Source organism: Salvelinus alpinus, chromosome 12, assembly GCF_045679555.1.
Source record: "Salvelinus alpinus chromosome 12, SLU_Salpinus.1, whole genome shotgun sequence".
Classification (NCBI taxonomy): Eukaryota; Metazoa; Chordata; class Actinopteri; order Salmoniformes; family Salmonidae; genus Salvelinus; species Salvelinus alpinus.
The window spans coordinates 6,452,770-6,467,215 of NC_092097.1; the positions used below are offsets into that span (position 1 = coordinate 6,452,770).

Here is a 14,446-nt window from a genome sequence, read left to right on the forward strand (position 1 = left end):
ATCTATTATTTTGAGACATGCTTGTTTATGCATTCATGCATATCATGTACTAACATTGCCTGACTACTACTAACAAGTTACGTAACTCAACTACCGCTGACCTTATAATGCAGCCTGAAACAGAAATCTATAAAATACATGGTAATTACATGCTATGCTCTGATTCAAACATCAGGAGTACCATTTTGTCAGTGTTACCAGCGTTGGCAGACTACTGTAGGACAATAGCTGTACTCAACAACAGAGCAGCTCTGGTAGGACTCTCTCACCATAAATATCTTTCACAGCATGGTTGCTACATATAGGACCTATCCTCTCACTCACCTTCTGATGCACAAATAGACAGCATCCCATCATGAGGGACCCCTGAGCCGGATTGCTCCCCAGAGTCACAAAGTCACAGCAATGCTTTCCCTCCACAGTAAGGGCCACTGCTAGCCCGGATCCAGCCCGCTCCTTAGATAGTGCGGGTCACACACACTCTGATCCAGCTCCTCAGCTAGCCCATGGACACACACATTTAGATCCAGGCTTCTACCACCGTTAGCCCAGGCCACACAGACTCGAATCTAGTCTGCTCCTCTGCTAGCCAAGGACACAAGGTCTCACATCCAGCTTGCTCTTCACACACGGGGTCCGCAGAGGTGTGTGTCTGTATCTGTATGAGTGTGTGTGTGAGAGAGAGGCTGAGTTGCGCTGCTTCGCAACAGGATGTGCTAGCGAGAAGGGAAACTGAGCTGATGCTATATCGGCCTGTGGAGCCACAATGGCCGGTAGACAACCTTGTTTTTTTTTGTTTTTTCGTTGTCCGGAGAGTTTGTGAACTGCCTGGCTTGCAACCTGTTCTGTCCCTGGTCACAGAGATACCCCCATCACACTATCTTGCCAACCTGAACCGCAATGTAATGGCTTCGTTGTTTTCTTTTCACATTGTCCTTTCGAGCACAGTTCCAGTAACTACAGCTTGGTTTGGCTCAGTTCTGATTGGTTCAGTAGTGTGAAAAGCCCTGTGGTGCCATGCTTCTGCCCTCTCCCTATGACTAGTACAATGCATCCATTAGGTAGGCCACTACTGGAGGTCAATAATGATCTGGCAGTAGTACAGGCCTTAAAAGCTCTATTTCCACAGAAAAATCCATGCTGTTGGAAATGTGTGATAGTATGAAATACTTTTATATCCTGCAAATCAATGTTTACCCCCACGATCAATTTTATCATCTCACTGCCTTTCCTTTGGGGAAATAAAGTGTATTCAATCATTTGTCATTCTAACCCTGATGACATAAATACACATACCAGGGCTAGGCCATATAAAACAAACGTCATACTGTACAGTGGATGGTAAAGTATTTAGTCAATCATACACAAAACTGAAAACTAGCTGTTATTGGCAGAGGTTTGGAAATCTCTTTGTTATTGTCATGGTTCCACCTGTCACCAGAGGGCGACAGAGACCGTCCTAGAGACATTAACTACACTCGGGTGTGTCCAATTTACTCATTATGGTTTCCCTGTTAGAAGTGTGTTTTCTGTTGTCCTTTGCAGAAGTTTGAATTGTTTAACATGTGTGGTTGTTTCCAGAGTGAGTTTTCAAAAACATTGTGTTTTGTTGTTTTTTCAAGTGTACTGTGATCCTGTGGCTACCGTTTCTCAGTAAAGTATTATGTTTATTCTAAACCACTGATTCCTCGTCTGGTCTCTTCTCTGCACCTGGGTCCAACCTTACTACGTCACACTTATTAACTAATGTACCTCTTGGTGATGTCACAAGGCAGGCCAAACCACCAAAGCAGGCTGAAATTTCAGGCAGTCTTTTCAAACAGCTCTTACACTAAAAGAGCATTATCATAATTTTTTACAATTTAACAGTATTGTTCCAACCTCATGTTGTGGAAATGTATATAAAACACAGGAAAATCACATTTTTTGACTGCAGTGGGCTTTTAAACTTGAATAAAGCAAGTATGTCAGAAAAACACCTCGTGTAACTGTGCAGTACTAAAGTATGTGGGATTAAATAAAATATATTTAAGCAGGCGAGTCAGTTAAGAACAAATTCTTATTTACAATGACGGCCGAGGAAAAGTGGGTTAACTGCCTTTGTTCAGGGGCAGAACGACAAATGTTTACCTATTCAGCTCGGGGATTCGATCCAGCAACCTTTCGGTTACTGGCCTAACGCTCTAACCACTAGGCGACCCGCCGCCCCAAAATAAACCATGTTGAAATGAGAAAGCAAGATCATATATTTTCCGCTCTACGGTTGGGGGCATTCAAGTTATTTTCTCGAAATGTATTTGCTGCAGCAAGATACATTGATGGTGATGCCGTGCGCCAAGGTCCGTAGCAACTATCTTACAATAACTCATCTTAGAAATTACATTTCTGAAATATGCCCCTGAAGGTGCAGTTACATCCACTTTAAAGCAAGTGTTTTATGCGCTGCAGTACAGGTTCACATTTGAATAACTCCGACTGTATTTACCATTAATGATGTCACCACATTCACGGCCTGTTACTTTATGCTTTAATCCAATTCCTGTCTGAAAGCCACACTTAAGGTGTTTCTTGATCAATATGAGAAACGTAGCATTTTGAGTTGATGCTAAACAAAGAGCTCTATACAGTCTGTATCGCGCAAGTTCAGCGTGATTTAAATGTAAAGGCAATAGTCCCGCGTTAGCGGAGACTGCGTTCACAGTAAACGCTGCATATGTCGGCTCAATCAGAAATTACCTTCACATTTATATCTCGGGAATTGGTAAACGCTTCAACAATACAGCTTGAATAGAGGCCCTAGCCTAGGAGGCGTAAATACTACAACATAGACATGATGTTATAAAAACATTAGATAACCTCACTGGAAACAAAATGTCATAGTCTTGTCATAATCTTGTGGTTCGAGATTACAAGAATACTTTCAAGATTTACGGTCTTGTTCTTTGCCGCAGGGTAGGAGGCTGCACAGGCTGCATGTTACGCTGAAGGTTAAGAACAGGACACACGTCAGCGCTCACAGTTCGTCTGTAGTGTACACACAGCCACCAATTATCCAGCTGCAGAGGGTGCAAAACATTTCAGAAGGTGCCAGGTAGAGTCAACACGGACTACACATGTCCCAGAGCGTAATTCTACTCTCCTTGGGGGAAAGAAATCCTCAGAGAGAAATAGATAACTGTGCCCAGCTAACTAACGTCTCTGGTTGAAGCGTTGCAGTTAAGAATATGGGAGAATTCAATAGTGTCTATTGCACTCTTAGGAACAGGGCAAACCGATGTGTCAGACAGCTACAGCTCCAATAACACTAAAATGAGAGGTCACGCAAACAACACATCTCACTAAGAAGTGTAAGAGGAAAATTATTAAAAGCACAAACTATTTATGGGGAAATGGAGCAACATTTAGTCAGAACAGGTTTCCTTTTAACTCTGTGTCACCCTAAATGGTGGAGGGGAGAGTTGGTGAAGACAGCAGTGAACATAAATAATAATAATAGAAATCATTAGGTCATGTCCCAAAATGGCTCCCTTTTCCCTAGTGCACTACATAGGGAATAGGGTGCCATTTGGGACACAATCCTGGTTGGCTGAGCTCCTGGTTGAGGGAACAGGACATGCATGCCCTGGAGAAAGATAGTGTTGTCTTGGGACTTAACACAACAAAGAACATGGCTGCACTTTCGAATGATTTATTGTCACGTTACAGTATGTCATGAATGATCATTTGCAGGCCTATTTAGTGTATGAACTATGCACTAATGAATTTGGATGAACATGTGTTATGTGTGCCATTCTAATTTTGGGCACATAGCCAGGTCATTCAAAAATGAACAAATCAGAAAACAAAGGAAACCTCTCCAGTAAGCAGAGATAAATAATCCGAGTTGGATAAAGGCTGAGTTGATGAGTGGAAAACTGCATCAACTCCCCTCCAGCTCTCCCTGCTATGACATAACAGGCAGAAAAAGGCAGGGAGGAGACAGGGAGGCAGGACTACTCCCAAGTTCTGTGCTGTTATGTACCAGGAGCCAGGAAAGACTGAAATAAACCAAGAATACCCTGTCAGTCTCTAAGGAGGTACGTACTAGTTAGTCACTTATACAACAGTCTTCTGTCCAACCTGTGTCTTCAAGCGAGGATACTACACAACAGTCTTCTTCGCACTCTGTGTCTTCAAGCGAGGATACTTATTGTATACAATGACGTACATCCGTCAGATCGGGCACTTATAGCAGCTACCAATGTGACGGGACCCTAAAATATCAGACAATAACACCCTGATGAAGGATTTACGCTGAAACACATTGTTTCATTCATTCCTCCTCTAGTATTCAGCTATTGAAACAGTTAGAGGGAAGCTGTTCTGGTTACCATGGTTTAGATGTAGCATGCCTCCAGGCCCCTTTATCTAGTCAGGGCATGGCCTTTTCTTTGAGATGGATACGACATCTCAAAGAGTAGAGGCTATTGCTTTTCTGTTCTCTTCATACTCGACTTGGCTGCTTTGCCTGCCTCGGAGTAGGGGGGGAATACACAAAAACACATGGGCCAGTTTGGTGTGTGTGCGTACGTGCGTGTGTCCGCGTGCATGCACGTGTGCGCGTGTGTGTTGAAGACAAAAGGCTTTGATGAGGAGCCAGGTAGGAGAAACGGTCAGTGGTCACGCTGTCCTGTCCGTTAGGAGCTGACCAGACAGGAACAAACGCTGCAGCAGCATGACTAGGTCCCGGTCCAGACCCAGGGAAGGCCTGCCCTGCTGCCCTGTTCTGATCTCCTGTTCCTGACTATCACAGAACTCTGCCAAATGAGACATTGACAAGCAGAAGAGAAAAAAAATCCTGACAGTGAATAGCAATGACAAAGAACTATAAGCCTAGCTGGATTAAGGAGGCCCAAGTCTAAGGCAAGCGTTAATGACTTGTGATCAAAAATGGACAAATTTGCAATGTGCTCCAAATGCCCAAAACTCTTATTCTTTAGCTAGATAAAACAAATCTAATGAAAATATTTTATTTCATTTGAAGGAATCCTATGAGAAACACAGTTGTACAGAAAAAGCCAACTGTATAACTTTGTTTGGAACGTTCTCTAAGATAACTTGGCTGCTGTAAATGATGTTGCTGTGTCTATAAAGCATCGTATTTGGGGGAAACTCCTATTTGTGTTCAAGCCTCTTCCGGCACACCCCCTCCCAGTGCCAGACAAACCCAGCTCCTATCCTGACAACACAGTGTGCTTTCCAGGCATGGACTGGCACAGTCACTGGTACAATAAGGCCTCAGAGTCTGATACCATCAAACATCCACTCACTGCCAACGTACACCAGAGTCATGCTAAGTTGTTCTAATCATACGAACCCAAACGAAAACTGCATGCAATCAAAAGCAACTGCAAGGAGAATCAAGGAAATTCAAGCAAGAAAACGTGCCGGTCTGTGCTTCAAAGCTGTTGTAAAAGACTCAAGAATGTTAAAGGTCCACTTGACACCCGCAGGATTGTTCTTTTCATGTTACCTTAATAATATGTTAACAAATAAGTAACAAGCCAGTAATTACTGAAGAGATAATAAATATGTCATGCGGTCTGTTTGATTTATCAAAGACACAGTATACGCTGTGGCTCCAACTGAAATCTCTGGAATGTTTAAAACGCCAAAGCCTTGAAGTGCAACACAACATTCTGACGCTTCAGACCCAAAAGAAGGCATTTTCCAAAATGTGTTGGGTTTAACAATAAAACGCGAATATTTCAAACAAACGTTCATCTTCTACAACATCCTGACCAGAGATGCAGCAGAGCAGACAAATAGTGCTGTGTCTTAACCGAAGTAAGAAAGAAAAGCCAGGGCTCTGGTTTCCTCTCCAGTGGCTGAATTAGTCCGGGATTCCAGAGCTCATCCCTGAGCGTGAGGTGCCAAAGAGGTGCCAGCCCCTGGCCTTGTTTATGTTGGCTGTTCCAACCACTATACTCACTGTCTGCTCGCCCAACCGACCACGTCTCGGTCCCAGCGCTAGCGTCACAGCAATGTGTAGGAGGGCGAACTGAGCTGAGGCCGAAAGCCGTGGCAGGAAGGGGAAAGGCGGGGCAATGAATCACTCTCTTTATCATATTGACTGTCAGGTAGGACAGGGCAGGGCAGGACAGGAATGTCTTCATATTGACTGACAAGAGTCCTCAAGCTACTAGGACCTCAGATGATAGGTTCTTTGACCTGAGTCAACTGATCTATAGCCACAGTGTGTAAGTGTTAAAGATGATGTTACACTAGTCTTACCCAGAGCCTAACATTTAGATATTCCAAACATATTCCTTATAGAAGGCTTGGATACAATTCAAATAGAAGGCTCTGGGCCTACCTATCGTATCCTTACAATGTACTAATAACTGCTCTTACATAAGGCCATTGTGTTCTAAAACGTTACCCAACATACATTTTGATGTCTTTGTTTCCTCCCTGCCTGACAGTAATACCTGAAGCTGTAATAAGTTCAAGACTCTCAAAAGCAAAACCGGCAAGTTCTTAATTCCTCTGCCCTTCAGTTTCATTTGAAATATAAACCGTAATCAAATGCTTTAAAGATCAATCCAGTTTGTTCACACTTTTCAGAGTGAAAGCTAAATTATTCTATAGGCCAAAACACATTTAGGCTGAGTCCGAAATTGCACCCTCTTCCATACATAAGAGTGCACTAATTGTAACCAGGGAACATACAGGCACCTCTCTCTCAGGCAGAGCCAGTCCTTCAATATAACTCCAGACACACATACAGGGGAGAGACAATTGCAGGGCATCCTGGGTGAGGATACAAAAATAACTTCATTTAACTAGGCAAGTCAGTTAAGAACAAATTCTTATTGACAATGACGGCCTACCCCGGCCAAACCCGGACGATGCTGGGCCAATTGTGCGCCACCCTATGGAACTCTCAATCACAGCAGGGACTGTAGTGACACCTCTTGCACTGAGATGCAGTGCCTTAGACCGCTGCGCCACTCAGGAGCCCAAATCATGCATGATTTGCATGACAAAATTACATAATGTCCTACTGGTAAATAAAAATAAATAATAATAAAAATAAACAAACATTACTTATTTTAAGTGGGGATAAGAGATCCATCGTTGTCAGAATGATTGGGAATCAGAATCAATCAAATTGCTCTGAGGAAGATTCAGGGGAGTATGAATATGACTGTGTTGATGCATTCACCCATGTGCGCACACACGCACGCACACGCACGCACGCACACGCACGCACGCACGCACACACACACACGCACACGCACGCACGCTCGCACGCACACGCACGCACAGTCTCATTCAGATGCTGACTAACAATAGTTCTAACATTATGTAAACCACTTACCCCTCTGAACATCCAGCTGTCGGGTGACGGGAGGAGAGAGAAGGAGCTCTTTTTTTGCAGTGTCTGCCTGAAGAAGGAGAGGAGAGTAAGAGAGGGTCAGAGAAAGAAAATAAAAGCAGTGTAAATCTCTGTCCATTAAACCACAGTACAGTCCAAACAAAGACATTGAAGATACTGCAGCAGCCCCAGCCTCTAATCACATTCACTCAAGTCATACCCTCAGAGACCAAACAAATGACATCACCACTCTGTTAATGTTAATGGAGACTTGCCCTGGTGGAGTGGCCCTTTGAACTTCAGGAAACAGCTAATGGAACCTAAACACACGCATGCACACTCTCTCTCACACACACACACACACACACACACACACACACACACACACACACACACACACACACACACACACACACACACACACACACACACACACACACACACACACACACACACACACACACACACACACACACACACACACACACACACACACACACACACACACACACACAGCTGAAGGAAACGACACCCATGCAGGTCCATAAACACTTATTCAAGTTTAATTTAAAAAATATTTTCTACATTGTAGAAAAACAGTGAAGACATCAAAACGATGAAATAACACATATGGAATCATGGAGTAACCAAAATGTATATATTTTATATTTGAGATTCTTCAAAATAATTAATAAGTGTGCCTTGTTAAAAGTTCATTTGTGGAATTTCTTTCCTTCCTAATGCGTTTGAGCCAATTAGTTATGTTGTGACAAGGTAGGGGTGGTATACAGAAGATAGCCCTATTGATAAAAGACCAAGTCCATATTATGGCAAGAACAGCTCAAATAAGCAAAGACAAATGACAGTCCATCATTACTTTAAGACATGAAGGTCAGTCAATTCTGAAAATGTCAAGAACTTCGAATGTTTCTTCAAGTGCAGTCGCAAAAACCATCTAGCGCTAGGATGAAATTGGCTCTCATGAGGACCGCCACAGGAAAGGAAGACCAAGAGTTACCTCTGCTGCAGATGATAAGTTCATTAGAGTTACCAGCCTCAGAAAATGCAGCCCAAATAAATGCTTCACAGAGTTCAAGTAACACACATCTCAACATCAACTGTTCAGAGCAGACCTTCAAAATGTGTAGAACTTCCTTCAGTTCTACACATTTTGCAATGTGGCAAAGATAAAATGTGGAATTAATGGCAGTAGAGACATAATCTGATTTGACTTATATCACAAATTGTGTAGAATAATTATTGTCAACCTAAAATATTGTCATATAATCATAAATACAGTTTATATTGGTGTAAAAAACATTAGGAACACCTTCCTAATATTGAGTTGCACTCCCTTTTCCCTCAGAACAGCTTCAATTTGTCAGGGCATGGACTACAAGGTGTCGAAAGCATTCCACAGGGATGCTGGTCCATGATGACTCCAATGCTTCCCACAGTTGTGTCAAGTTGGCTGGATGTCCTTTGGGTGGTGGACCATTCTTGATACATACGGGAAACTGTTGAGCTTGAAAAACCCATCAGCGTTGCAGTTCTTGACACACTCAAACCGGTGCACCTGGTACTACCATACTATCACGCCCTGACCATTGAGAGCCTTTTGATTCTCTATTTTGGTTAGGTCGGGGTGTGACTAGAGGGGGTAATCTAGGTTGTTTCATTCTATGTTGGCCTGGTATGGTTCCCAATCAGAGGCAGCTGTTTTTCGTTGTCTCTGATTTGGGATCATATTTAGGCAGCCATTTCCCCACTGTGTTTTGTGGGATCTTGTTTTTGTGTTGTTGCCTGTGAGCACTCCAGAACGTCACGTTTCGTTTGTTCTTTATTGTTTTTGTGCGTTTCACTTCAATAAATATGTGGAACCCAGATCACGTCCTAATATGCTTATTACGACGATCGTGACACATACCCCATTCAAAGGTGTTCCGGAGTTCCAAATTAAGCAGCAGCAGCTGAAAAGATGAGCTCCTACAAATATTGAAATTTAAATGTTTTTTTAGAGTAAAGTACATCGAAAAAAAATCTAAAGAAAACTGCAAACTGAATAGGAGACCAAACAAGCAGCAAACAAAGAAGAAAGGCTTTTGAAAAAGTAACAATTTTTCATAAAATTATACCGTTTTCTTAGCTAGCTAAGTTGTTTACCTGTTGCTAGGCAGTTGCTAGGGACATTCCTGGAAGAAGCTAGCTAGCTAACAAGGAGTGTCTAGTTGGCAGAAGAGAAGAAGGGACAAAGAAGGGACAAAGTGGGACAAAATAAGGACAGAAGAAAAGGGAAAGGGGACATTAAGGTGAAGCAGTCCTCTAAAGACACAAAAGACAATAATACAAGAAACAACACTTCTATTGCCTCTCCCTCTACGATACGCACTTCCGGGTTGGAGCGAGCTAACAAGGAGTGTCTAGTTGGCAGAAGAGAAGAAGGGACAAAGAAGGGACAAAGTGGGACAAAATAAGGACAGAAGAAAAGGGAAAGGGGACATTAAGGTGAAGCAGTCCTCTAAAGACACAAAAGACAATAATACAAGAAACAACACTTCTATTGCCTCTCCCTCTACGATACGCACTTCCGGGTTGGAGCGAGTAGTTGCATTCCGCTTTGCTCCACAGGTAGTATTACATTTCATTTCATTACAGTACAACAGTTTGATTTGTTTGATCTTAGCTGGCTACATAGCCGTCTTTGTATCCAAGATAATTGTGTAGTCTTGAGTAATTGTCGAGGTTACCTAGCCAGTTAGAGGTTACCTAGCCAGCTACACTTTCAAACAAAGTCAACAACGCAGCCACTGCTAGCTAGCCTATTTCACCAGCCAGCAGTACTATATCATTTTAGTCAATAAGATTTTTTGCAACGTAAGCTTAACTTTCTGAACATTCGAGACGTGTAGTCCACTTGTCATTCCAATCTCCTTTGCATTAGCGTAGCCTCTTCTGTAGCCTGTCAACTATGTGTCTGTCTATCCCTGTTCTCTCCTCTCTGCACAGACCATACAAACGCTTCATACCGCGTGGCCGCTGCTACTCTAACCTGGTGGTCCCAGCGCGCACGACCCACGTGGAGTTCCAGGTCTCAGGCAGCCTCTGGAACTGCCGATCTGCGGCCAACAAGGCAGAGTTCATCTCAGCCTATGCTTCCCTCCAGTCCCTCGACTTCTTGGCACTGACGGAAACATGGATTACCACTGATAACACTGCTACTCCTACTGCTCTCTCCTCGTCTGCCCACGTGTTCTCGCACACCCCGAGAGCTTCTGGTCAGCGGGGTGGTGGCACTGGGATCCTCATCTCTCCCAAGTGGACATTCTCTCTTTCTCCCCTGACCCATCTGTCTATCGCCTCCTTTGAATTCCATGCTGTCACAGTTACCAGCCCTTTCAAGCTTAACATCCTTATCATTTATCGCCCTCCAGGTTCCCTTGGAGAGTTCATCAATGAGCTTGACGCCCTGATAAGTTCCTTTCCTGAGGATGGCTCACCTCTCACAGTTCTGGGTGACTTTAACCTCCCCACGTCTACCTTTGACTCATTCCTCTCTGCCTCCTTCTTTCCACTCCTCTCCTCTTTTGACCTCACCCTCTCACCTTCCCCCCCTACTCACAAGGCAGGCAATACGCTTGACCTCATCTTTACTAGATGCTGTTCTTCCACTAATCTCATTGCAACTCCCCTCCAAGTCTCCGACCACTACCTTGTATCCTTTTCCCTCTCGCTCTCATCCAACACTTCCCACACTGCCCCTACTCGGATGGTATCGCGCCGTCCCAACCTTCGCTCTCTCTCCCCCGCTACTCTCTCCTCTTCCATCCTATCATCTCTTCCCTCTGCTCAAACCTTCTCCAACCTATCTCCTGATTCTGCCTCCTCAACCCTCCTCTCCTCCCTTTCTGCATCCTTTGACTCTCTATGTCCCCTATCCTCCAGGCCGGCTCGGTCCTCCCCTCCTGCTCCGTGGCTCGACGACTCATTGCGAGCTCACAGAACAGGGCTCCGGGCAGCCGAGCGGAAATGGAGGAAAACTCGCCTCCCTGCGGACCTGGCATCCTTTCACTCCCTCCTCTCTACATTCTCCTCTTCTGTCTCTGCTGCTAAAGCCAATTTCTACCACTCTAAATTCCAAGCATCTGCCTCTAACCCTAGGAAGCTCTTTGCCACCTTCTCCTCCCTCCTGAATCCTCCTCCCCCTCCTCCCCCCTCCTCCCTCTCTGCTGATGACTTCGTCAACCATTTTGAAAAGAAGGTCGACGACATCCGATCCTCGTTTGCTAAGTCAAACGACACCGCTGGTTCTGCTCACACTGCCCTACCCTGTGCTTTGACCTCTTTCTCCCCTCTCTCTCCAGATGAAATCTCGCGTCTTGTGACGGCCGGCCGCCCAACAACCTGCCCGCTTGACCCTATCCCCTCCTCTCTTCTCCAGACCATTTCCGGAGACCTTCTCCCTTACCTCACCTCGCTCATCAACTCATCCTTGACCGCTGGCTACGTCCCTTCCGTCTTCAAGAGAGCGAGAGTTGCACCCCTTCTGAAAAAACCTACACTCGATCCCTCCGATGTCAACAACTACAGACCAGTATCCCTTCTTTCTTTTCTCTCCAAAACTCTTGAACGTGCCGTCCTTGGCCAGCTCTCCTGCTATCTCTCTCAGAATGACCTTCTTGATCCAAATCAGTCAGGTTTCAAGACTAGTCATTCAACTGAGACTGCTCTTCTCTGTGTCACGGAGGCGCTCCGCACTGCTAAAGCTAACTCTCTCTCCTCTGCTCTCATCCTTCTAGACCTATCGGCTGCCTTTGATACTGTGAACCATCAGATCCTCCTCTCCACCCTCTCCGAGCTGGGCATCTCCGGCGCGGCCCACGCTTGGATTGCGTCCTACCTGACAGGTCGCTCCTACCAGGTGGCGTGGCGAGAATCTGTCTCCGCACCACGTGCTCTCACCACTGGTGTCCCCCAGGGCTCTGTTCTAGGCCCTCTCCTATTCTCGCTATACACCAAGTCACTTGGCTCTGTCATATCCTCACATGGTCTCTCCTATCATTGCTATGCAGACGACACACAATTAATCTTCTCCTTTCCCCCCTCTGATAACCAGGTGGTGAATCGCATCTCTGCATGTCTGGCAGACATATCAGTGTGGATGACGGATCACCACCTCAAGCTGAACCTCGGCAAGACGGAGCTGCTCTTCCTCCCGGGGAAGGACTGCCCGTTCCATGATCTCGCCATCACGGTTGACAACTCCATTGTGTCCTCCTCCCAGAGTGCTAAGAACCTTGGCGTGATCCTGGACAACACCCTGTCGTTCTCAACTAACATCAAGGCGGTGACCCGTTCCTGTAGGTTCATGCTCTACAACATTCGCAGAGTACGACCCTGCCTCACGCAGGAAGCGGCGCAGGTCCTAATCCAGGCACTTGTCATCTCCCGTCTGGATTACTGCAACTCGCTGTTGGCTGGGCTCCCTGCCTGTGCCATTAAACCCCTACAACTCATCCAGAACGCCGCAGCCCGTCTGGTGTTCAACTTTCCCAAGTTCTCTCACGTCACCCCGCTCCTCCGCTCTCTCCACTGGCTTCCAGTTGAAGCTCGCATCCGCTACAAGACCATGGTGCTTGCCTACGGAGCTGTGAGGGGAACGGCACCTCCGTACCTTCAGGCTCTGATCAGGCCCTACACCCAAACAAGGGCACTGCGTTCATCCACCTCTGGCCTGCTCGCCTCCCTACCTCTGAGGAAGTACAGTTCCCGCTCAGCCCAGTCAAAACTGTTCGCTGCTCTGGCACCCCAATGGTGGAACAAACTCCCTCACGACGCCAGGTCAGCGGAGTCAATCACCACCTTCCGGAGACACCTGAAACCCCACCTCTTTAAGGAATACCTAGGATAGGATAAAGTAATCCTTCTAACCCCCCCCCCCCCCTTAAAAGAGTTAGATGCACTATTGTAAAGTGGTTGTTCCACTGGATATCATAAGGTGAATGCACCAATTTGTAAGTCGCTCTGGATAAGAGCGTCTGCTAAATGACTTAAATGTAAATGTAAATGTAAAGGCACTTCAATGTTTTGTCTTGCCCATTCACCCTCTGAATGGCACACATACACAATCTATGTGTCAGTTGTCTCAAGACTTAAAAATCCTTCTTTAACCCGAAGAGGATTAAATCCTCCCCTTGAAGTGGATTTAACAGGTGAAATCAATAAGGGATCATAGCTTTCACCTGGTCAGTCTATGTCATGGAAAGAGCAGTGTTTATAGGTTTTATACCAATTTTCTGAATAAATAGCCTCTAAAATACACTGTATATGTAAACAGACCATAAATGTCTCAATTGTTGTTTTCCTGGAAAGCTAAGCGTGCTATTATATGATACAATATCAGTACTTGTTGCATTTACAGCTTGTCTAAGTCCTATCAGCTACTGATTTCAACCAGTGTACGCCTGTGGATTGACTGCATTGTTTAAATGGAATGTTGATGTATTGGCAGTTAATTAGAAAAATGTATGGAATCATTCCTCTACAACTGGCTGTCTAACTAGCCAACAAACATAAGCCTACAGTGCAGATAAAATCTTCAAATTCATTATTTTACACTATCTTATCAAAGCACTGGCAAACCATGGTCGACCAACTCCCTGACCAAAATGGCTGAACTTTTATCCCATCATAAGCAGGTTCATGTCCCTTCTATGTAGTTTTTTAATTCCTAATTCTATGGGGGTGAGATCTCCAGAGAGTTTGGGGTTCAGGGGTGTGTGATCCGCCAGTGCCTTTATGGTACACTCTTAGAAAAGAACGTGCTATCTAGAACCTAAAAAGGGTTCATCGGCTGTCCCCATTAGAGAACCCTTTGAAGAATCCTTTTTGGTTCCATGTAGAACGCTTTCCACAGCGGGTCCTACATGGAACACAAAAGGGTAAGACCTGAAATCATAAAGGGTTCTCCTATGGGGACAGCCAAAGAACCCTTTTGGAACCCTTTTTTCTAAGAGTGTAAGAGCTAATGGACAGAAGCAGCATTGTCTGAAGAGTCTGAAGATGGCCACGATACATGGTTCATTGATG

The 14,446-nt window shown here is 45.0% G+C and overlaps 1 protein-coding gene across 2 annotated transcripts in view; it reads right to left on the reverse strand.

The window, feature by feature from the left end:
- LOC139536528 (rho guanine nucleotide exchange factor 3-like) overlaps window positions 1-14,446 on the reverse strand; it is a 103,481-nt gene that overhangs the window by 59,793 nt on the left and 29,242 nt on the right. Inside the window, exon 2 of one of the 2 annotated variants that reach the window (XM_071337098.1) lies at window positions 7,364-7,430. In XM_071337098.1, the coding sequence (XP_071193199.1) occupies window positions 7,364-7,430 (67 nt within the window). Of the gene's footprint in view, window positions 1-324; window positions 719-7,363; window positions 7,431-14,446 lie in introns of those variants that run through there. The other variant, XM_071337100.1, reaches the window with a different exon arrangement.